The 24,330-nt window shown below is 41.3% G+C and overlaps 1 protein-coding gene across 2 annotated transcripts in view; it reads right to left on the bottom strand.

Annotated features, from left to right (window-relative positions):
• LOC144726679 (beta-1,4-galactosyltransferase 2-like) overlaps window positions 1-24,330 on the bottom strand; it is a 30,409-nt gene extending 6,079 nt beyond the window's left edge. Inside the window, exons 1-3 of one of the 2 annotated variants that reach the window (XM_078605466.1) lie at window positions 21,980-24,330; window positions 14,510-14,745; window positions 1,606-1,793 (exon numbers count right to left, since the gene is read on the bottom strand). In XM_078605466.1, coding sequence (XP_078461592.1) covers window positions 1,606-1,793; window positions 14,510-14,745; window positions 21,980-22,301 — 746 coding nt within the window. In that variant the 5' untranslated portion in view covers window positions 22,302-24,330. The remainder of the gene's footprint in view (window positions 1-1,605; window positions 1,794-14,509; window positions 14,746-21,979) is intronic. The other variant, XM_078605465.1, reaches the window with a different exon arrangement.

The raw sequence follows: 24,330 nt of genomic DNA, 5'->3' as shown, positions 1-24,330 counted from the left end.
GAAAGGTCTAAATACAAAGTGCGCGTTATTCCAAAATGGCGTACAACAAATGCGCGTAAACCGAGAATTGTCTGTAACTATGAAAATGTTTAAATCCATACGGTAACCTAGAATGATATAAAAGACCTTTCTAAACTCATTGATGGTAAACAATATGGTTTCCATGAGTAACCAGTGAGCGCAAACAAATTGCGTCACGCGTGCAGAGTGTCCGTTGATTTTTTTTATTTCGCTTGCAGTTACTAGTTTCATAATAGGATAATTAATAGGATACCTCACAAAATGGACAATTTGTTAAAATATTGATGTTCATTTTTCAGGAACATATTGGGTCCAGCAAGACGGTACCAGAAAAGTTTGAGAACCACCGCTATAAAAAATAATCTCAGATAAAAGGAACCACAAGCCTGTCTGAACATACTGCTGAACAAACAAAATGCTGTTCACATGGTTAGTCACACGCACTCCCATTGATGAAGCGCCACACTGGAGTAACAATACGAGCTTCTTTGTGTCACAGCCATTATTGTTGAATAGTTTCACATTCATATTCTTGGTTCTTTCGGTAAAGTCACGTAAATATAAATATAAATAAAATTAAATTAAAATAATAAAAGCAAAAAACCCACGACGTTTCGATCGCAACACAAAAGGTCTTCATCAGGCGGAAGGAAAAGAGGGGGCAAGCCTCCAAATGCAACTGCTTATAAGGGTTTCCAAAGTGAGTTGGCGGGGGACGAGAGTTGTGAGAAGAGCTGTGCGGCGTAAACAGCATGGGCAGGCGGGGCAGTTAGTTAGTCAGTGCTAATATAGGAGTAGACAATGGGGGGAGGAAAGAGGTAGAGATAGGGGGAGAGAGAGGGGGGGGGTAGAGGGGGGGCATTGCACCTCACTACACACATCCACTGCTGACGGTAGAGGTCGACAAGAAAACATAAATCAAGTCATGACCCTAAGTGATTGATGACATCTTTCCAATGATTGCTGTTTATAACCGACGTCTCGGTTGAAATTGTGTCTGTGTCTGTATATATGGATGGCTTCGTGAACGAATCGTTGTTGATAGCCAGTCGGCTTACTTTTATTATTTTTATTTTTATTTCCATCTACGTGACTTTACTGAAAGAACTAAGAATATGAATTCCTGCAGTCACGAAAGTTTTAAGTCAGAATAGTTTCACATCATGGCTTGTTTTACCCTCTTCGCTGGAAACCATATACAATCTGTCACGTGCTGCAATGGGGCCTGTATACCTGAAGGAATGCGACTTAAAACCAACTCTCTGCCTTCCAAAACCTGACTAACAGAGTGTAGTATTTATGCATATTGAACTTATTTTTCACGGTACGTAGCCAACCGTGCTAATTAAAGGTGCGGGTATGGTCAATGGCCTCCGTGACGCACACAAAAGGGCTGTGCATGTACATAAATACTTGTATAAATGCAGCTAAATGACAAACTTAAATCTTGACTTAAAGGTTAGGAATTCATACTCTTTGGGTCTTTCAGTAAAGTCACGTAGATAGAAAAATAATGACAAACTTAGAAGATGTTCCTCACAGGGGCTCGAAATTGGTTCGACACTGGCACGAACAACCTCGTACCGGAAGCTGAACTTGTCCATGGCGACGGAGAAGTGCCGAGGGTTGTCGTAGCAGCGGTAGAGGTTGCGGTCGTCCATGGGCACCAGGTCGACGTCGCTGAAGATGAAACAGTCGTAGGGGGCGTCCTTGAGCGCCTCCACGTAGCCGATGTTCATGAGCTTGGCTCGGTTGAACACGCCCTCTCCAAACTGCAGCCACCACACACACACACACAAGCTAAAGTATGTTTGACTTTCAAATTCCAATTCAAATATAGAGTTGCCATCTCTGATGCGAAAGACCCAACGCAAGAGATCCCTGGGTTTGATCTTCCACGAAGCTCATGGTCCACCCTAAACCGCATCCACACAAACCTTGGCAGATGTGGATACCTGACTCATACATTTAAAATTTAAAACTCTCCAGTGTGCGACTGTAGTCATCCAGAACAGGCCATATAACAAATAACGATGCAACACCCCAACCACAAATACGAATGAAAGATTACAGCGATACAATCCCGCTACTCCTGATGCTGTTAGCTGGCTTGAACACCTGAATGTTAAAGTGCCGTTGTTGCTCTACATCTACAGCAGCCATATAAAAGAATACAACTTCTGAAGTATTAAAAGAAAAGTATCACGTAACAAAAATAATTTCACATGACTAGAAGAGGGGGAAACTACATTGGTGTATTATTATGCAAAAGACAAAAAAACAGGACATCTGGAGAATTATAGATTAATTTCTAGAAATAGCTAACTCAAATTCAGACAGGTGGCAACCAAAGTTGTCCTGGAGATATTTAACAATGAGGAAAAGTTTCTCAATAACTAAACGTAGTATTGGGTACTTGTACTTTATCTGTATTCTACGTGCACGCATTTTTTTAATGATACTAAACAAAAGGTTAAGTTTGGCTCTCCTTCAACACAGTGAGGGAGGTGCATGTTAATCAAGCAAATAAAGTTACTGGACATTTTCCAAAGATATATTTGTTAAATGATAATACAATATCATTAGTGTACATGTACAGCTCTTGTACAGCTATTCTTAGGTTTTTTCGGTAAAGTCACGTAGGTAAAACATCAAAATTAATGAAAATAAAATAAAATAAAACAAAAATCACGACGTTTCGGAGGCAACACAAGTCTCCGTCATCAGGTGGGACCGTCACAGCCGAATTAGCTGCATCAAGCTAATGATGTTGTTTGACCATACTTGACCATGCTTGTGAGTGCAGGTTGGAGAAGGCAGGGACCAGTGGTTGGGAGTATATTACAGTACAATAGATTTTGCTGCACTCTCCCTTCCTGCCCACAAAACTTAGCCCATGTTACGAAATTTATGGTAGTGTGCCTACATTGCATATTTAAAATACTCCAAAGTGCATGCAGGCGTAAGGTTTTTTTCATTTTCAGGGAGACTTGAATTTTTTTTGTCTATGTTCCATTGAAACCTAGCGCCGTTTCTTTCACACGATCTGACAAACCTCATTGAGGTTCACTGTGATATTTAAAACATACTGCACATAATCATGCAAGAACACATATGCACGACATAATAATGAAGATCAAATTATATGTTACATTAAGAAGATCAGTTTACAAAGCATGTCTTTCAATTAATGATGGTTGTGTAACATGGCAACTTGTAACTCGAGATTTTCTTGGAGGGCAGAGATAATTTCTGGGCTTTCCAGTTTAAATGTGACGTACAGTTGGCATAGTTCCATCGGAACGATATGGTTCCGTGTAAAAATTATACGCCCAGCATCACGTTTCGATCATTTGATAAGCCGCTCGGTGGAGTTTTGTAATTTTTTTTGAAAAATATTATCCATATGCAAGGGGTATTTGGGACTCCCATACAAAATTAGTAATGAAACGGAATAGGCTCCCATCTGGTAAAAAAAGGATGTAGATCTGATAATTACGACCCAATACCCTGGTTGTTTAACGTTATCCTGAAAATGAGTCAAGTACAGTAGTATTATTCTTAGATTCAGGCACTATATGATTTAACATTTCCACTTAAATAAGATTAATGTAAATAGAAAAGCCAATGGTTGGAGTTTTAATGCATGATAGTAAATACGATGACAATTTTAAACTAAATGGTGTAGGCCATGTCACCACCCAAATAAGAATGTAGAAAACAAAACTAAATGTCTTTTAGAATGGCAATCAACTGCATTTTATTTCAGCGAGCCTTGCTAAAGTCCTCGCAAGGTTTTATTTGCCTAAGGCGAGTGTGGGGACTCCAGGCAGGCAACGTAATGGAAAGACTTACCATAGATTTTTTTCTGCCATGAGGCAATGGTATAATTATGAAACTGGCAAGAACCTTTACTTTCAGACCACACTCTATGCCACAGCTGACCAAACTACTGCCTGCAAAACCAAATATGATTTCTGTCTTGCCAGAATAAATCTATGAAGTGTTCACCTCACTGCACTGTACTCTATTGGTCTATTTCTTCTAAAATTCTCATCTTACATCTCCCTCAAATGCATCTCTGTAAAATTAAACAAACTAATTGGTGACACGGATACTATGTTGTCAGTGGTGCAAAATTATAAATAACCACTTACATTCGTCAATAACACCGCCTTGAATGCCCTTCTCTTATCTCACTTCACGATAACTATTCAATCACTTCAATGTTTCACTACATCTGGATCTCTTATCTACAGGTCTTCTCTCATCTTAATATACCTTTATCTGCTTTAGGGTTTTTTTTCTTTCACAACTCACGACATATCTCCATCCTCTTTTCTTTCTCGCCTCACTACACCTGTCACCTGTCGTCTTCTCTCATTTCACATCTCTTGGTCCTTGCTTTACATTAGCAGGTGTGCCATGCATGGTTGTGAAATGTTCTAGTGCCACGCCTTTTCTTAACAAAGGCAATGGCATATACATTTCATAGGTTGTTAGTTGACCATTATTTTGCCTGTGGCTCCTAGCATTGTAGAAAATCTGGCAGAGCAGAAAAGTTGGATTCCCCTGCTTTATGCCAAAGCTCGTGTTCTCTGTCGGTTGCCAATAGCGATGCCGGCATCATGTTAATGTTTTTGTAAAACTTAGCAGATGGCTGCGTTTTGCAGATATTGCCAATCTTGGCTTATACCCGAACACATACAAGATGTAATTAAATGAAGAGCCCTTCTTTCCAGACAAAACAATCTAACGTGACATGTCATGACCATTTCTACTGAATAAAAACATCAGCTGCAGAAAGCATTCTATGTTTAACAACAGGAATGCCCCTTTATGCCCAAGCACTTGCAACAACTGGTGGATTTTTATTGATTGTCCTGACTTCATTAATTTCTTGATTCTCCACCTTGATAAGAGAACATTTTTGAACGGAAGACTGCAAAGGCAGTTTTTACGATCCATAGATCACAGGTGCAGTGCCCGATCGTGCAAAATAGTGTCCTAAAAAATAATGAGAGGATCTATGCTCCATAAGAAATGGGGTTGTTTGGGAGACCTAATACATTTTGAAAAAAAAATTGGGAGATGTAATTAATTGCACACCTGAAGCTCAGAAATAGAATGGTGTGTAAACCAACGATGGTGTATTAGTCTCTATGGTTGCATGGAAATGTCACATTACCAACAGTTCCAGTCTAGTACAGTTATTACTGTTACGCACGTTAGTGTTTCAGAATTGGCTCGTGAATTCCAGTGTTTTTTTTATAAACAATTCTTTAATATAGGTATTTATTTCTGTATTATATAAATAGCAATAGCAATTCCATTATAAGTTGTAAATGGGCAAAATTTGGTCTTCATGGAAATAATGGAATAAAAAAATAAAAAGACAGGGGACCCCACTTCTAAATGAGCTTAGTATATCAAGAGTAAACTGTACCTTTGGGGTGACACTTCTCAAATTACAAAAAAACAATGAATGCCCATGTTTCATAAAAACAAATCTATGTATTTGTTTGGTCATTCATTACTACTAACAATAGACAACTTTGAAATGGGAGCAAATTTTTAATGCGACTCGTGTCTTGTTTTGAACGATAATGATCAATTATTTACCTAAAAAATAATGCAACTCCAACCCTGATGACGCTTGGATAGCCGAATCGAGTTCATGAGAAGTGACAAATACCTCGTGAAAGACCCGGCACAGAAAATCCCCTAAACTGCATCCGCGTAAACCATGGCAGATGCAAATACTTGATGCATGCATGGAAGATGAACATCTCTCTAGTATGCGACTGTGGTCACTCAGAACAGACGATGGAACAGAAAACGACTAAATGCCCAATTCACAAATACGAAGAAGGCAATCATAGCGATACACTCCATGATTCCGGATACAAATATCTGTCTCAACCATCTCCACATCATCACCAACCACGCGAGATTATAAGCATCACACACATAAGTTAAGCACTGTCCACATGTACATGCAATGTTCTCTCGAATGTTTTCATTCTGTAATGTAATTTATTTTTATTCCTGGTATCCCAAGCCTTTGTGCTTTTTATGAACAGATTGCGAGGTCTCAAATGCACATTCGTGCTTAGATCTGTATGTTTATTTAACCTCGTGTCTCTTCAAATGTAACATCCTTATTGCAATATGCTTTTACAGGGCTTATATTTTTTCCACCATTTCCTTTGGCAGTGACGTATTTTATCTGTATATTATGAAGTGTTTTATCCATAGCATAATATCTGGCAGTAACAATGGTCGAAGCCTTTCTACAGGAGACAAGCTTGTGTTTAGCCTTTAAGCATGACATCTCTCCTAATTTGAAATGTGGTTTAAATCCAGTGTAGGGCTGTTGCACGCTCGCAGAGCATGTGGTTTCTTATATTTAACAGAGCTCTAAAACTGTGGCATTTCATTTTAGTCTAGAATAACTGCAGAAAAATGGATAAAAGTCGCCCCTATTCAAACATTTCTAACAAGAATACTAACAATTTCACACTGTAAAAACTACTCTCATTGCAAATACATACATTTTTTATTCACTTTCAAATTTTCTGCATTCTTTGGTGCAGTCCTTTTGTTATCTTTTATTTTGCCGCACAGTGTACCGGCACCAAATTACTCTCCAAGCTCTACCATCCTCTATATATTCAGGTGTTATCAGTCAACGACTGAGTGTTTAAATGCGGGAGGAAACTGCAGCACCCGGGGGAAAACCCACGCATGCGAAGGGGGGGGGTAATATCCATCCCAGGGGTCGGCAACCTGCAGCTCCGGAGCCGCTTGCGGCTCTTTAAGGACTGCTTCATGACGTTATTCATGTGAATTTAAGCTCTTGAAATATTCAGTAAAAAAATGGCTCTTCTTGTTATTTTAGTTTCCGACCCCTGCACTATCCCATAAATATGGAACAGGCGGAGTCCACGTTTGCTGTATCGCCTTCTGGTGAGCCGAGGTTTGGCACCTCCTCGATGCCCCACGGGATTGGAGAAAGACAATAATTGTGGTCTACCAACCCTTACTTCGACAGTGTTGGATTAAAGGTGAGCACCACCACCCCATTAAATAGATAATCCCAGGGACATTATTGTTTCAGACAGAGAGAAAGGCATGCAAAGAGTTACATCAGCAGTTCCCAAAATCAGCCAAAAGCAGTGGTTTATGTAAAAGGCGGTGGTTTAAAAAATGTGATAATTCAAATTAATGTGCATTGTTGGGTTGCTTTTCATGGTTGAAAGCAATTCAGCAACAGTATGTCCACTAAACCTCTGCTCAAAGACAAAATAATGGGACGAAGATTACGAAGCACAAAACTTTTCACACACTGCAGTTAGTGTCATATTGTCTGCCCTAATGTAACAGGACCACTTTACAATGCTGTAAAACAGAGCCCTTTGTACAAATTCCTTTAAAGAGCAAACACACCTTTGTACAGCATCCTCCAATAAAAATTACCCTCCAAAAAAATGACAGTGCTGATATTGTACACGTCACTTTTGAGACATTCCTTTGACAAAAGCCACATTAGTTAGGAGAGTTGACCATAAGGGCTATAATGAATAAAATAATGGGAGAGTCATGCCAGATTCGGGCGGAAATGAGGTTACACCCTTGACATTTTCATGATAAAAAAACAAAAACCCATTTAAATAAAAACCCACTCCAAACATGTAGTTGCAGACTACGAAATAGTTTAAAATTGTCTTCATCCCCATTTTTATTTCAAATTTGCGATTAGTGTCATGGCGTAACACAAGGTATCCGTTGAAATCTCTCGCACAGCGGTGCAACCAATCATGTTATTTAAGTCAAAGAAAGCAGGTATTACGGAGCTACCTCTGAGATTTCTTTGAGTGACCCGGTCCACACAGTAGAGGGCAGAACTCTCCCATCGGCTCTATCGTGAGCGCAATATGTTTGTCACATCACAGTCAAATCGATATATTTTATTCTCAGAGCTGAAAGTCAAATTAAGAGCGAAACTACATGTAATGTAATGATTTTTCTGTAGTCATTGGTGGCCAGGCTTAGACCCATCATCAACTCTCTATGCTTGAGACCTTTATTTTATCACAGGCAACTACTGCCCGAATTAAAACTCGGGCTCTCACGGAAACAATCTCTGCACAATGTTGGTGCCACGAGTTCATCTCTGGATATGCAGAATTAAATTATGGCCTCAGAGGGACCATACAATTGTATGGCATGAGCTAGTCAGCCGGAATGATACCAGACTGCCAGATGTCACGCTTGTACAACTGTATGCGAGCCCACCCGCCTTCAGAAATTTTCCAGAAAAAAACAGATTTGAGCAGCTTTCCTTCTATTCAATCTGCTCACTTTTTGGCGGAGCAATTATATCGATGGAGCAGCAGCCCACCGAAGAAACAGTATTAGACATAGAGCTGCTCAAAGTACTCAGGCCCAGTTGGTCCTACAGTGATGATGACCAGAAAATAACCTACCATGAGCTGCCGTACTAAAAGTTCCCTGCGGTATGGGCGTTGGAGGACTCTGAGGGCTTGAAAAGCAGGGAGAGTCATTCGACGAACAGTGGCTCACAACCTCACCAACAATATACAGTATCCTGAACCCAACACACTTTGTCCCTCCTCAGAGAATTTCACCTGATGACGCAGCTTTCCTGTGCAGGCCATATTTTGTTGTTGTCCAACCTGGCTGCACAACTCCTCTGAACTGTCTCCTCGGAACCCAGGTCTTTCTTGCCCTGTTCCCGATTCCCAATTAGCTTTGAGCAACCACCAACATGGTCGCCCAAGATCTTTCAGAAAACTGAACTCCTTAAACTGGGTTGAGGCTGCCACAGCAATCTTATTGGATACCTTTTCATCCTTCAGTTTCTCAAGATCCAGTCTAGAAGGACCATATCTCAGAATCCTCGTGAACTTAAAATGAACCATGAGTTGCAAGAACAAGCCCATAGTCCGTGCTTAAGAACTCAACATTTTGGAAAACTCTGCCATTCTATGGATTTCCAACAGCTATTTACAAGCACATGAACAATCTATTTTACTGAATATCCAGGAGTGCAGGTGAGGATGCTGATACCAGGAACCTATGATTCTCATATCAAAGATGAGGGAGCCATTGGTATTTGACACCAGACCCATGGGAATTGATACAGGACTCATAGCCAGGACTGTCAGTACCAATCATGAGCTTTCTTTTACTGTTTGTATGCTCCCATTGCTGGGTATGACATTCAATAAACATGCTGTGTTTTCAGATTTATATTATCATTCTTTATGATCTTTTTTATATGAAACCTCAAATTGCACGTTGAAGAAGAGATTGATAAATGGAGAATGAATAAATGACCAAACGATCCTTATGGCGGTACCCCGGGGTTCCAAATAATACAAAATGGCCGAGGCAATTAAATATTTTAATTATGGAACACTTTTTTCCAGGGGTGTACTTAACTCCGCGACTGGGGTACCAATCAATCCGAAATCAGTGCTACTCCGTGATGTCGAAACACAGCGAGGACGATTGCGCTGAAACCCTTAATGCTCGTACGCACCGTAGTGGTACATCGTGTACAGCTCGTCGAGCTGAGTCGATTGCGCATCGCCGACCATCAACAGACTAAAAACGACTGCATCACGGACATTACGTGAGAGCCGGGGTACTAAGGCACCCCAGGGTACTGCCATAAGGTTAAATATGAATTATATGTAACAATACAATAAAGATAAGTTAGAATCTGGTCAACTGGCTTATACGTTCATGGTTAAATGCCAGTGTTTAACAGATAAACAATTAAGAGGGGAGTATTACCATGTATCAACATTATGGAAACAGCAACATCATAACGTGATGCATGACCAGGGTTAGGGAAATATTAAAATACAAGACGTCTCACGAAAAAAGCAGCATCAAAACCACAAACACTTGATAATAATCGGTGAAGGCTTGTAAAATATCAAACACTAACGTTTCTCAAAACTGATTTAACACTGGAGTGAAAAATGTCAAATGGACAAAATAGCTTACGACATGTTCGTACCTATTCAAACTAAAATAACACAATTCAGTTTGTTTGGTTATACAATACAAATTTGACTATACATTCCACGACCCTATACAGCCCATCAAATTAAGCTGTCACGTGAGCAAATGTGCCAGTTGATCAGGTTTTTTTTAATGAAACTGGAATGTTGAAAAGCAAGCAGAATGTGTACATGTTCTTAAAAAAACATGTTACACAATACAGATTGTAATGGGTGGGAACATTCAAACAAGGACATTTTTCGGTAAAGTCATGTAGATAGAAAATTATTAATAGATCACGACGTTTCCATCACAACACAAGCAATCGTCTTCAGGTGAGAGAGAAAGCTACTGAAACAAGGCCTTATGTAATCTTGAGATGGGTGCAGCCTCAGGGTAAGCCCCGCCCCTCTTACCCTGAGGCTGCACTCATATCAAGCCTACATAAGACCTTGTTTCAGTAGATTTCTCTCTCTCTCACCTGAAGACGGTCACTTGTGTTGTGATGGAAACGTCGTGATCTATTAAAATTTTCTATCTACGTGACTTTACCGAAAGAACCGAAGAGTATGGATTCTTGCAGTCACGAAAGCTTTCCAATCAAGAAAGGACATTTTTGTATTAGTCACAGACAAGTGACATATCCTCATCAGCCCTCAGAATCTTATCCACTGTGGAATGTATTGTCTTTTGCTTCAAGTAATATCAGATAGTGTTCAAGGAAAGTCAGTTACATAACATTAAAGGCAAGTCAGTTACGTAACATTATTTTCTTAAAATGCCACACTAGCAATCCAAATAAAATGATACTATTTGTTCGTTTTATATAAAGTATAGAGTAGTAATACAGTACTTTGTAAGGGTTGTGTTTTTTTTACATGTAAAGCCCTTTTGTCAATCCACTGCTGGATGAGGGCCTCGCCACGTCATGTGGGTCGTCAGTTATTTGGTCATAATTCACCATTGGTCATCGTGTGGATTGCTGACAGAGAGGAGCATAGATATGGAAACATAGTACAGTACAACAATGTAATTTGTGCAGTTTTTGCTGCACACATCACAGCCCCACAGCAGCCTATAACAACCAGTTACATGATGCATGGTGGTTGCCAATACAATTGCTATCCACCCTCAATCTATCCTTAACTCGAGATCTGATGAGATCGGGTACATTTCTGGTGATTTGGCCATGGGCAAGGTTTCTTTAGACAAACGACAAAACAGCCAGCAAGTAATTAAAAAGGAATAAAAAAACACAAATCTGAACAGAAGAGATTAATTATTTTGTCGTATATACTGTATTTGCATGCACATATACACTCGTACAGACTGTACTATGTCACGCCCTTGTAAAACATAATATTTATGGAAAATATCTAGTTCCAACCAGTACATATAGTAGATAGAAAGAGACGACAGAATAATTAATCTCTTCTGGGCTGAAAAGAAGAAACACTATTTACAAGACTGTGCAGCACTTTTCAGTGGATGTCTTCTGAATAAATAATAGTCAAGTGAATAGTTTTGCCCAAAGCAAAAAAAGCCTCATGTGTGGAATACATACTGTACTTATATTGTTTTGCTTACATGCCAAGTGCTAATTGTACATGAATAAAACAAACGAGTGAATATTATTATTGCATTAGTTCACCCAAGAAAGACTGAATACGCATAATAACAATGGAACAGTTGCCTATTTTTGTCACACAAGGGTCTATACTCAAGTGAATTATTGAATTATGTTTCCAGGATCTTTAATATAAATGTCATAAGGGACACAGCAATGGTTTTTCAGAGAAGATATGACTGGGGGGGCAAATCAAATTGCTGACATGTAAATTGTCTCCGGTATGCATTGATTACCTATTATATAATTTTACTCAGCCCTTTGTCATTCCACTGCTGGATGAAGGTCTCCCCCATCCCCATATCATCAATTTGTTAAGCTATACTTCTCCATACTGCCCTGTGCGGATTGATAAAGGGGGAAGGAGGGCCCAGGACCAGTAAAGATATTGCTCGCCACTGAAGCTAGGCATGGCCAGGAGTGGACCTCAGGCTGTTGGGTTCATAGCACAGTGAGCTAAACACTAAACCACTGCTCCGATCAAATATGCGGTGGATATATAAACTCAACCATTTAAACTATTATTTATTTTTATCAGGTAAGGCCCACCGAGCTATTTAGCTATTTTTCAGAAGCGACCTGGCCACAAATGATAGCTCAATAAAGTGGCTTATCACGTGCAAATTTATAGCCGCTAAATACTTAAACGCATGTTCCTAAATGTGGAGGGGAAAACCGGAGGACCCGGGAGAAAAATCCACACGACTACGGAGAGAACATGCAAACTACAAATATATGGGCGTCAGGGTCGGGATTGAACCCATGATCTCCTGTATACCAGGCGAGGTAGTTAAGTTGTAAACACATTTGGCAAAAACATGGCAATACGTGGACAGTGAATTAATCATCTTTATTTAGTGCCACAGTTATTTAGTACCTGGTAAATTTTAATATTTGCTAAATCATAGCAGATATGGCTGGGTTGCTGCAGTAATCAAATTGCTGACTCAATCATTGTAATTTGGCTGTGGCGAGCATTACAACTACCAGACTTTCAAAATACAGTAAAACTCCAGCTCGCCATACTTCGCATTTAGCTGCACCAAGTCATCTAAGGAATATAATTCTTAATAAAATGAATTTTTTTTAAGCTAACAGAAGAATGTACATACTTTATACTTTAGAATACATTACCTAATATAAAACAGAAATGCACTAGAATGTATTATATTGTGAATAGTGTTAAACATGTGGAAATTGTAATAAATGCATTTAGGGAAATACATTACAGCACTGTAGTGGGGGTAGGGGGTGAGGTAACGGTGGTACCCTAAGACAGGCTGGTGAACGGGGGAACTCAAAAACGGCTCGCAGACATCACTCGCCCGCCGAGTTTAGCCGTGGCTGGGAATCAAACTCAGGTCACCAGGTTCATTACGTAGTGTACCGACTTTTTCACTTCCCCACTAGACTATTTTCCACTTTGCTATCACGCAGGAAGAGAGCAGAATGCAGGAAATGTGTCAGCTGAGGAAATGAATTATATGTAGTGTCAGCAACCTTGCTGGGCATATGTAAACATTTTCTGTTTTTTTTGTTCAAGCATCTTTCACACGCCAACTACTTTACCCATTAATTCTCAACTCCCCCCCCCCCATCTAAAACGAAAGAAAAATATCTTATTTTGAAATGTGATTTATAGTTCACGTAAAATGTGGACATATTTGCTGTGTACATGGGTCATCAGCTTAAATACTCAATTAAACATTGTGGTATAATGGCAGTGGCGTTTATTTTTTTTATTTAGCTTTGCAAATATTCCCAGGGGACTGAAAGAAATATTTAAAGCCATTCTGCAAGCTAAGCAACAGATCTTCAGGAACTTTAAATGACATGTGCTTAAGGTTTCCAGTGAACTATTAAACATTTGTGCGTAGGACTGTGAATATTAGATGTGCAATTATTTGTTTTTAAACAAAATGCTCTTGAAGTTAAATGCTGTGTCGACCCAAAATGTCAAGAATACATTTCTGTAATTCGATACAATAAAAGCTGAATTGTCATCATGGTTTACAGTAGGTTCACAAGGATATGTGACCTATGTTAAGATAGCACTTGTTTTACATGATATGAAACGTGTTCACATCACGCAAATGAACCGACCTAACATTTAAGTTACGTTCACCTGGCATATGCCAACTAATAACTAATCATCACGCGATTTCTATTTTAAAACCTTCAGAGCCCTTGGCTCCACTTATTCCCTTCACTGGCTGCCGATTCACACATTTACTTTTAAGTTCTAAAGGTTATGTATACATGTACAAACCCTTTGTCAACACTCCAATATGAAGGCCTCCAAAGTCATGAAGGCCTCCAAAGTCGTGCGGGTCACTGGAGTTAATTGATCAAATTTCAACACGGCTGGCGGGCGCTGGTTGGTTAATCTGGGGAGCAAAGTAGTACAGCACTGACTATTATAGCGCGAGCCTCTGCTACCCATGAGATGACCCCACAGCATTGTATAAAACGTGTTATGCATGGGGATCGCCCATTCAAAACCCTACTTAGTGTCCGAGATTTGTCACGTTCAGGCCCATTCTGGGTGATGTGTATGGATGTTCAAATTATTTTACACCGTACATAGCCAACCGTGCTAATCGGAGGTGCGATTTTATCAAAGGCTTTCTACAACCGAAGCTGTGTGAACACACATGTAAAATTTTACATCCCTGTGACATCACTTAGGTGATGTTCAAGTGGCAATTAAGTTAAGTTGTATGTGTAAAGCAATCAGATGTAAAACTACTCTTAGGGTGGCATCTGATGACTGCATTTGACATGCATGCTCTGGCTGACCCGGTGAACTGTGTTGCACATAACCTGGTTAAGGACGTAGACCCCGTACTCTACGCGTTGTCGCTGAAGCACAGGGTGCAGGTAGTAGAGCCAGTGCTTGAGGTGTTCATCCCGGTGCCGGAAGGGGATGATGATGGCCACCTTCTGGCTGGACAGACAATCCTTGGGGCGGAACCGGCCACCCAGCTCCACATTCGGGTTCGACTTCTGCACCTCCTCCAGAGTTGGAGTCTTTGTGAAATCCACCTTTAACGGACCCACTGTCAAGACAGCGCCACAGACAGAGTACTTAAAATCAAATATTAAGCAACTAAGAGTTTACAACACATTTGCTGTTTGACTGTCGAGTTCAGGGGTGGGGAACTTTTTTTCCATACCGAGAGCAGTTAAGCTTTGAACGTACCTTATGGCAGGTTACATGTAAACACACAACTTAGGGTTATCCAATCATAATGCGAAAACTCATTTACATGATGACCGACCTAAGCGATTGGAAGCGCTAAAATAAAAATGAGTTTAATATCATAAATATGAAACATGAGTTGTCAAACTCGGCATTCAAAATGTCATTTTGAGAAAATCGCAATGCCAATTGTGGCATTGTGATGCTAGTAGCAATGAGATTTGAGAGCAAAGTAAATAGCCATATATCACTAAGCTAGACATCTGCTCCAGAGAATAAGCTTTTCAATGATATGCAATTCAACTAGGTTATTTCTTAAAATGCGGAGACAAATTGCGATGAAAGATGCTAAAAAACGCTAATTTAAGGTTTGTTTACTTGGCGAACTTTGTATAAAATCGTAAAAAGTAACTTATTCATAAAATAGAAATTTATTAAATCTAAATAAGTTACTTTTTTCGATTTAAAGCTTTCGTGACTGTAGGGATTCATCTTCTTGGTTCTTTCGGTAAAGTCACGTAGAAGGGAAGTAATAAAATAATAAAAATAAAACATAATAAAATAATTCTCATGACGTTTCGGCCACAACGCAAGCAGCCGTCCTCAGGTGAAGAATGAAACACCACCAAGCTTGGAGCGTATATTTAAGCTGGGTTGGAGGGGGGAAGAAGAGCGCCTTGACAAAATAATTTGCATATAGTGTATCTAGCAAGCCTGACTGTTGATGAGACATTATTAATGTCAAAGCTGGTCCAGAATTTGATTATACCGAATCAATGCTGTTGAAATTATGCATGTTCAGAACGGCAAAGAACCGATAAGGTTGTATAAGAAATAATGTATTATTTGTATGTGGACATGCTAATATTTTTTTTCATTTATATGCTCCACAATGACGAAAATGATTGTGTCCAGGTCCTCTAGGAATTACCCAAGACGAAACGCCAACATTTATTAAGCAAATGCTTTAACACGTGACTTTCACACAGAGCACCTGATACACCAAAATATAGGTAATTAAATACATATATGTCAATGTTCTGTGATTGGACTTCAGCCCACACAGCTTCGTAGCTAGGTGACAGCCTCCTCCTCCATTATGTGCAAGGCAACCAGTCCGTATGGCATGCCCGGCGATGTGCACCATAATTCCTACTTCTCGCATTAGCACAGCGGGTTGTCCCATATGCAATCGATGTTTGGAGGTGGCACACACCCCGTGGTCACACCAAAAGTGGTTCAACTGAAGCCATTGGTGCCTTAGGAAGTCGAAACCAGGTATCTAGACAGATGGATCACTCCTCTTCTTGGTTCTTTCGGTAAAGTCACGTAGAAGGGAAGTAATAAAATAATAAAAATAAAACATAATAAAACAATTTTCACGACGTTTCGGCCACAACGCAAGCAGCCGTCCTCAGGCGAAGAATGAAACACCCCAAGCTTGGAGCGTATATTTAAGCTGGGTTAGAGGGGGGGGAGAGGTGGGAAGAAGAGCGCCTAAACAAAATAATTTGCATATCAAGAGGAATTCAGCATATGGAAAATGCGTAGGAGGTGGGCGGGGGGGGTTCCAAATCAATACTATGCCCGTGCATTATGCAGGATTAGCAGCATCAAAGGGGGGGAGGGGGGAGCATTAACAAAGGAAAGGAATGTTAATAGTATGTAGCTGTAGTTACTAAACAACCACGTAAAAAACTACAGTATAAACTGCATGACAAACTAAAGTATAAACTACATAGCATCATCAGTAAAATTTACTATACTCTACAATAAGCTGAGTTACTAACAGTAAGTAATACATGAAAAATTCTACGTTGTAAAAAAATATATAATATGCTTCCATCTAAACTTTATTCTCTTACATCACACGCGTCTATACCGTACTATATACTTCCATAGGCAAAACCAACATTAAATTACATACTGTATTGCTATAAATCACCCTATACCTTATACATTTTTAATATAACACTATGTATTATTCTACCCACCCTAATGTGTATCAAAATGGTTTATTACGTCCTTCCAGTGATTGCTAAGCCAGAATCCATCTTCTCGGTTAAAATTGTCTCTGTGTTTGTAAATGTGGATCGCCTCATGAACGAATCTCTCATGATAGCCAGATGGCTTGCAGAGAACCTCTGTCTTGGAGAAGTCAATGTCATGTGAGCCCACTGAGTTGTAACAGTGATCTGCCACGGCTGAGGTGTTTGTCCTACCGTGTTTCAGGTCAGCTTTATGTTCACGGATGCGGTCCGAGACATGTCGTTTGGTTTCCCCAATGTAACTGCTACCACAGAGGCAACTTAGTTTGTAGACACCAGGGTACTGTATGTCTGGAACCACATCTTTTACAGACGGTACCAGATCACGGATTTTATGTACTGTGTTGAATCGGACCTGGATCTTGTGTTTAATCAGGATTTTGGAGATCTTTTTTGTGACCCCAGCAATGTAGGGTAAGGTGATGGTCTTGAAAGGCTCCTCAACAGGATCCTTCTTGGTGGTTGGAGTGATGGCTTTGCGGATTGTGTAGTCGGAGTAACCATTAGCCTTAAGAGCTTGGCGTACGTGTTTGAGTTCACTGGAAATGTGTTCATGGTCGGAGATGCATTGGGCTCTATGATATAGAGTCTTGATGAGGGAATTCTTCTGGGATGGATGGTGGTGGGAATCCGGTTTTAGATAAGCATCCGTGTGGGTGGCTTTCCTGTAGACAGAGTGGCTCATTGAACCATCAGGTCTCCTTTTGATTAGGACATCCAAAAAGGGTAGCTTGCCATCATTTTCGACTTCCATGGTGAATCTGATGGCTGGGTGTATGGAATTGATATGGTCAAGAAATTGGTCTAGAGCAGGCCGGCCATGTGGCCAGATGACAAAAGTGTCGTCTACGTACCTCTTCCATAAGGTCGGGCGTAGAGTGGCAGTCTGGATGGCGTCCGTCTCAAATTTCTCCATGAAGATGTTGGCTACAACCGGAGATAAGGGGGAGCCCATTGGGGTGCCCTCAATTTGCTTGTAGAAGGTTCCATTCCAGGTGAAGTATGTATTGGTTAAGCAGTGTCTCACCAGGGGGGGGATCACTGATGAGGTCCTTGTTTTGTCACATCCATGAATCTCCATTCCTCGCCCCAGGCAGTGCGGGTATCCCGCATATCCAAGTCTTTGGGCTGTGGTAATACCCACACTGGGTGCGAGGACCTCAGGTCGCACGGGTGGAGGCTTGAAGATATCAACGTGAAGGGGCACCTCTGGTGCCGCATGTACCTTGTCCAGCATCTTGGCCACTGCAGTTTGGTGGTATATTTTGGTGGTATATTTTGATGGGGGGATGTTGCAAAGCACTGTCAGCCACGGTAGTAGGGTTTGTCCTGATTGCACCAGAGAGGATTCTCATGGTGACATTCAGCTGAATGTCCACAAATTTCGTGTGAGCTAATGCGGGTGTACAGTATTATGCTACAGAGTAGTACACAGGGAGAAGCTCGCCGTACGTTGTGACCGGGCACCAGCCCCCCACATTAAGCCAGCAGGTCGGGCCAACAGACAGTTCCGTGAGCCTGCTGTCTTCTCCAGGTGTGAACAGTACGTCAGACTCCCGTCCAATGTCACTCCAAAGAACACTGGCTTTGGATTAGAATTTGAATATTTCTTTATACTGGAGGAATCCAAAGCATTATAAAGCACCTTTCAGATCTCCAATAGTTTTCACACGTTTTACAAACTGGCCATTTAGGTGCACTTTGAGTTTGTAGGGTGCTCTGACATTGTGCAGATGAAACACACTGCAAACTGTCTTGCTAGTGCTTGGCTAGAATCGCCATGTGCTGCAGTTATCTGCTACCATGGCTAGGTCAATGTTCATGGTGTTTTCCAGGCTGCTAAAGTCACAGGATTTGGTTGTGATGCAGTTATCATCAGTGTAGACAAATTGTCGTTGATGTAAATGTTGAAAAGTGTTGGGGCAAAACAGAACCCCGAGACAGTCCATTCTTTTGCAGCTGACCTTGTTGTTCATGTACACTTGGAAGCAGCGATTTTTGAGAAATGGTTCTCAGGATAAAGACAATGCCACACTCAATCGCTTAAGTGTAGTCTGTCCACTGCGTCTTGTGAAAGTTGCATGGTTTTAAGGTGCTGGTGATGATGGGTAGCTGTAAGTCCGATGTCGAGTAGTGATGGGCAGTGCCAATTCCGGGGGAAGTTGTTCAGAACAGTGCATGACGCTGGCATTTGATTGCCATGAGCTGCACTCACCCAGCAGAGGTTCAGTGAATATTCCCGATTCTACCTGGCTAAGCGGAAAGGTGCCTCACTGTTTGGAGTGGTGCACCAGGTTAATATCACACTGTGATGCCCACTCCACAAGGTTCTCTGTATGGTAGCTATCAAAATGTCCGCCATACATTGCTGGATGGTGAATGTTGGGTCGGCTGTCTGGTACACCCCACGAATAAGTTTGTGGTTTGTATACACTGCAGACGCCAACTAGGTCATATTTCACATACATTGCACAGCCATATTTTGAGTGAAGTGAATAAAAGATATATCCATGTCCAGGTATTTGGAAATGCCCTTCCTGGTCATTTAAAATATGGATCTCCTGTAGATTGTCGATATTGTGTGAACTGGGTAATTCATGACATACATCAACATTTAGCCGCAAGATAGTCCTTTCACATTGGGCTGAAGAACACGGAGTGCTGGCTCCATCGCCCTGAAACATGAGGCTTTTGGCAAAGGTGTAAATGTCGTCATGTGTTGGCCAGGATCATGATGATTCGGCCAGCTAGCTGTAGTTTTGGTTTCTCCGGACATAGCTGGGTACAGGCAGTCCTCAACTTATGAACACCCGACTTACGAACATCCGCACTTACAAACCAGCTTCCATGAGATATCGATTTGCAAACTCGTACTTTTAACACTGAACTGCATAACTATTTAGTTCAACAGGCTATCCTTCGCAAAGTAATCACTCACAGCAGCCCGCTGGGAGTGGTTATGTGTGTGTGTGGGGAGTGGTAATGTAACGGTTCGCGTGTTGCGCTACAAATCCGGCAAACCGAGTACCATGTCCGCTCATGACCAACACCAGTGATGATTATCTGAATGGGTTCTGTGTCTCCCCTAGGTCGATTCGGCCTCAAATAAGTACCTGGTGCAGTGTGTAAACATCGCCACTGGGAAGACACAGGCAGCCAGCCAGCCATAGTTCTGACCACCCACCGCATCGTGTGCTGTGCCGGCTTCATAGGTACTCGCTAACATCACTTGCCCCAACAGTCTATTAAGCCTATACAGGGGATATTTGTCTTGTGTGCGTGCATGGCTCCGTGTGTGTGCACGCAATTGTGGGGACTCATTACGCCCTTCCGACAAACAAGCCAGCATTAGGACTCGAGGTAAGTGAAAATAACACCTATTTTTTTTATTCATATTACTTTAAAAAACTATTTTTTTTCTATTCATATTACTTTATTTTATGTTTTATTTACTAACCAGTATTTATTACAGTATTACATGCAAATGTACAATGTTTATTATTTATGAGTTTAACAATCCTTCCATTTTTTGTTGAACCGTAACACTAACTGTATTGGCATTTAAATACAGTACATTATCGTGTTTCGACTTACGAACCGCTCGACTTACGAACGGGAATGAGAACGGAACCAGGTCGTAAGTCGAGGATTTGACCATACTTGCAGGAGACATAAGGATATGTGGCTGCATGTCCACATCCTTGCTCACCTAAATATAGCACATCTACAAATTATCTCCCAATACCAAGAGCAATGTGAACCACTCATCTGCACTTTTAAGAGTGTAGTAGTCTACAAACTGTGTCAGGAGGAAACCTTGAGTGTCATGCCATGGCCCATGATGTATTCCCTAATGGGCTGTGTTCTACTATCATGCAGGATATAGAAGTCTTCTTCCACTAATTGTCTTTTTATATTTTAGCACACAAAATGTGGAATACAATCTAATATTCCCTGAAGACTAAAATAATTAGCATAAAGTGTTATTAGGATTAAATGTAAAAATTAAAAAATTTAGAAATGATGCTTTCCATGTACGATTTATGCTCCCTATGAAATATTTTCTTTCAGTGCAATGTTTTTTTTACCACACATGTAAAAATACAGTGCTACACACATTTGCTATCATAGCGTCTTCATTAAGTTTTATACGAACACGTAAGAGAAGAGTCTCAAGGCACAGATCAAACAATGAGCACATTCGTGATGTGCTTTAATTCCAATCGGGTCCCTCTTGTAAACCGAGTCGACACTCCATGAGTAAACAAACGGATATTAAGAATTCTGTTAAAAGAACTGGGTAAAACAGAGGCATGGGAATAATTTTGTGGTGGGGTGGTAGGCCTAGGCACCATGGGAGCTCATGTCAAAGCAGACAAGGGGGGAGGTCGAATGTCAAATAGTTTTGGGGCCTAAAATGGCTAATTGCAGAATGTGCTAGATCTCAGGAGCTAACCAGAACTTGAGCAAGGAGAGTGCTTTGATGGGCGACCACCATGTACAACCAGGTTAAAACATAGATCTGCAGGGGGCTTACCCGTGTGGGCAACGGGCAGCAATGCAGCAAAATCAATTGATGTGATGTACTGTACTTTTGCGATCTCACATCTATGACACTTCCCTTTAGCAAATCCGTAATCACTAACGTGGTCTGGTCTAGTAAAATAACACCCATGACTCACAGGGTGTGAGGAAATCCTTATCCATGAGTAAATTCACAAATGGGGCCATGCATACAAGAACAAAACGGCTAATGACGTGGCACATCACATGGCTTCCCCTCCCACTCCCCCTCTGTACCAAAGTTGGGCAAATGGAAATATAAGCAAAACCTCGTTCAGTATCTCCTCATAAAAATACCAAATATTTTAGTCGATCACCCAGACCAATATTATCCAGCAGCATATTTGAGCAAAACATTTCTGGACTGGTTTCGATCGTCTGGGTCTTACCAAGCCAAGACTCGTTACAAACGTTAGGGTGACAGGTACCACACCCATAGGGTCGCACGGGACAGAGCATTAAAGAAGGCAGAGTACTCACAGAGGCCCTTGGGCGAGTCAGGACATGGGTCCAAAGGTGTCTTGCCAGCGCCCATGGGTCCAGCAGCTCCCTCTGAGAAAGCGGCCCCCACGCTGCCGTTCGAGGCCAGGGTCTCCCGGCCACCGCCACTCCTGGGCGCCCATGCGGCGGCTCCAGCGGCCGGAACGTTGGCCACGCCGGCTCGCCGCAGGGCGTGCATGGTGTGAGTGTGTACGTCCAGGTAGAGCGCCAGCATGATGAAGAAGTGCAAGGCGCACAGCACCACGACCAGCTTACTGGCCAACTCCAGGGCCCTTCCCAGCGACATGTTGGGACTCCACATCTTGATCGCATGTAACAATGTGCCGCCTATTCGTCTTACAGTCAATGTCGACAAAAAGGGTGTTATGGCTACCGTGTAATTTGCGTAACTGTTCGCGGGTTGCCTACCAATGACTCCTGATGGTGTGTAACTTGTAACACTGTACGTATTGCAAGCTGCTTAACATTAAAGTCAAACTGCTGATGCCAAACGTTGGATTTGTAATACCTTTAACTAAAGACCAATGGAATTACTATCTATAGTTTCTGCCTACCTACCTTTAACAAGTTGTATTAAGATCTACGAAGCTCATTGGGAGTGGTTACTAACCTTCATACAACCATGAACCTACACTGCTGAATTATATACATACAATATGCGTTACATTACGAAACGGTACAGTTTAAATACAACCCCACTTAGTACAAATCTCGGATTAAGAGTCTTGTCAATAGTATTCCGTTACCAACACAATGTTAGTAGATGTTGGTAACCCAGACACTATTCTTGCATAGACGCTTACCTTTAACCTACTAGTACTCGGAACTATATAAATCCCAGGACTAATCATTAATATACTTGAACAAGCAACACTTAAACAAGGCGAACGTCACTCTCTCAGGGCTACTCTTAACACGAGTCTCTCCACTGCCACGCCAACGATTACTAACACGCTGCTGTTAGTAGTTACGACGATTCTTAAACTCCTGAAAATCTATTGGCACAAATATATACATAGAGCTTCGTTCAAAACGACAGCTTCTAACACGCATTATAGATGCGACTGTACACAATCTATAACCTAGCACACATACAGTACAAAGCGCGGTTGCTGTACAAAATATCGATCCTGTTTAAAACCCACAGATATAATAAAAAACAGAGGCAACGCTATGTCCATACATTAGTTACAATGTAAATAAGCTTCGTTATTATGTTATATAGTTGCTAGGTTATGCATTTTAAGACCCAAAAAACCCCGATTAACGCTAGAAATTCGAGAGTGCACAATGGCTCACTTTACTATGAATAATACACTGTATACCACGTACTGTACTGAGAATCACGTAAAACAATGTTACGTTTTCGACATTGTACTTACGTATAAAACCTTAAACATAGTGGTATGTAGCTACACAATGAAGACGGGTGTAGAAATAAACATCGTATATATAAAGAATTCAAGAGCGCATTTTTTACCTTACGCAATATTCACACATCAAGCTGCGCGATAACAATTTACACAAATCGACGCTGGCTACAAGTATCTTTAATTTTAATAAGAGGTTGTTATAACAATAACGAACTGGCAAGCCTGTCCGGTAGGCCCCAGCCCAGCGCAAGACGATGCCCGTTAATTTATCCTAAAATAAAATAAATAAAGATATTTGACCAATGACCGATAAGACTGCATACCGTTACTTGCAAGCCCCCCCACCCCCTAACAAAAAACGTTGGATTTAATAAAAAAATACACCTTTTTGAAATGTCTTATAAAGTAAGAAAGCTGGACGCGTTGGTGACGAGATAATATAAGGATTATGAGAAATGAACACCACGAGGCAAATAAGAGCGCGTTTTTAACGTTGCGCAGAGAGACCAAAACGTCGCAATACGTGGGGAGCGTCTCATTATATAACCAGCGCGAACCAACACAGACACGCCCAGACACCAAACAGTGTTGTAACTGAAGCTAAATAAATAACAGCCGTCGATGTACGCCCACAATACTCCGTTGACACAAAACACGTAAACCATTCACCTACACCCCCCTACGACCTGGCGAGTTGGAAGCGTCCCAGTTAGCTTTGCACGCTTTACTGCTTGGACTCCACCACGTTAATTGAGTACGGGGGGGGGTGTGGGGAGGGGGTGATGGGAGGAAGTTGTAGCTTGGCCCGGCCCAGCGTGACGTGGGAAGGCGGATTGACATGGGGCCGATTCGAATTGGTTGGGCTTTCTTTTTGAGCGATAATTACAAGGGGGCGTGGAGGACATTTACATGTGCGTGTGTGTGGCTTAAGAGTCCGTCCATAAATGACGTCACGCG

The sequence above is a fragment of the Lampetra planeri genome, chromosome 24, assembly GCF_965212315.1.
Source record: "Lampetra planeri chromosome 24, kcLamPlan1.2.h2, whole genome shotgun sequence".
NCBI classification, from domain to species: Eukaryota; Metazoa; Chordata; class Hyperoartia; order Petromyzontiformes; family Petromyzontidae; genus Lampetra; species Lampetra planeri.
This window is presented reverse-complemented; position numbering and strand designations above follow the sequence as displayed.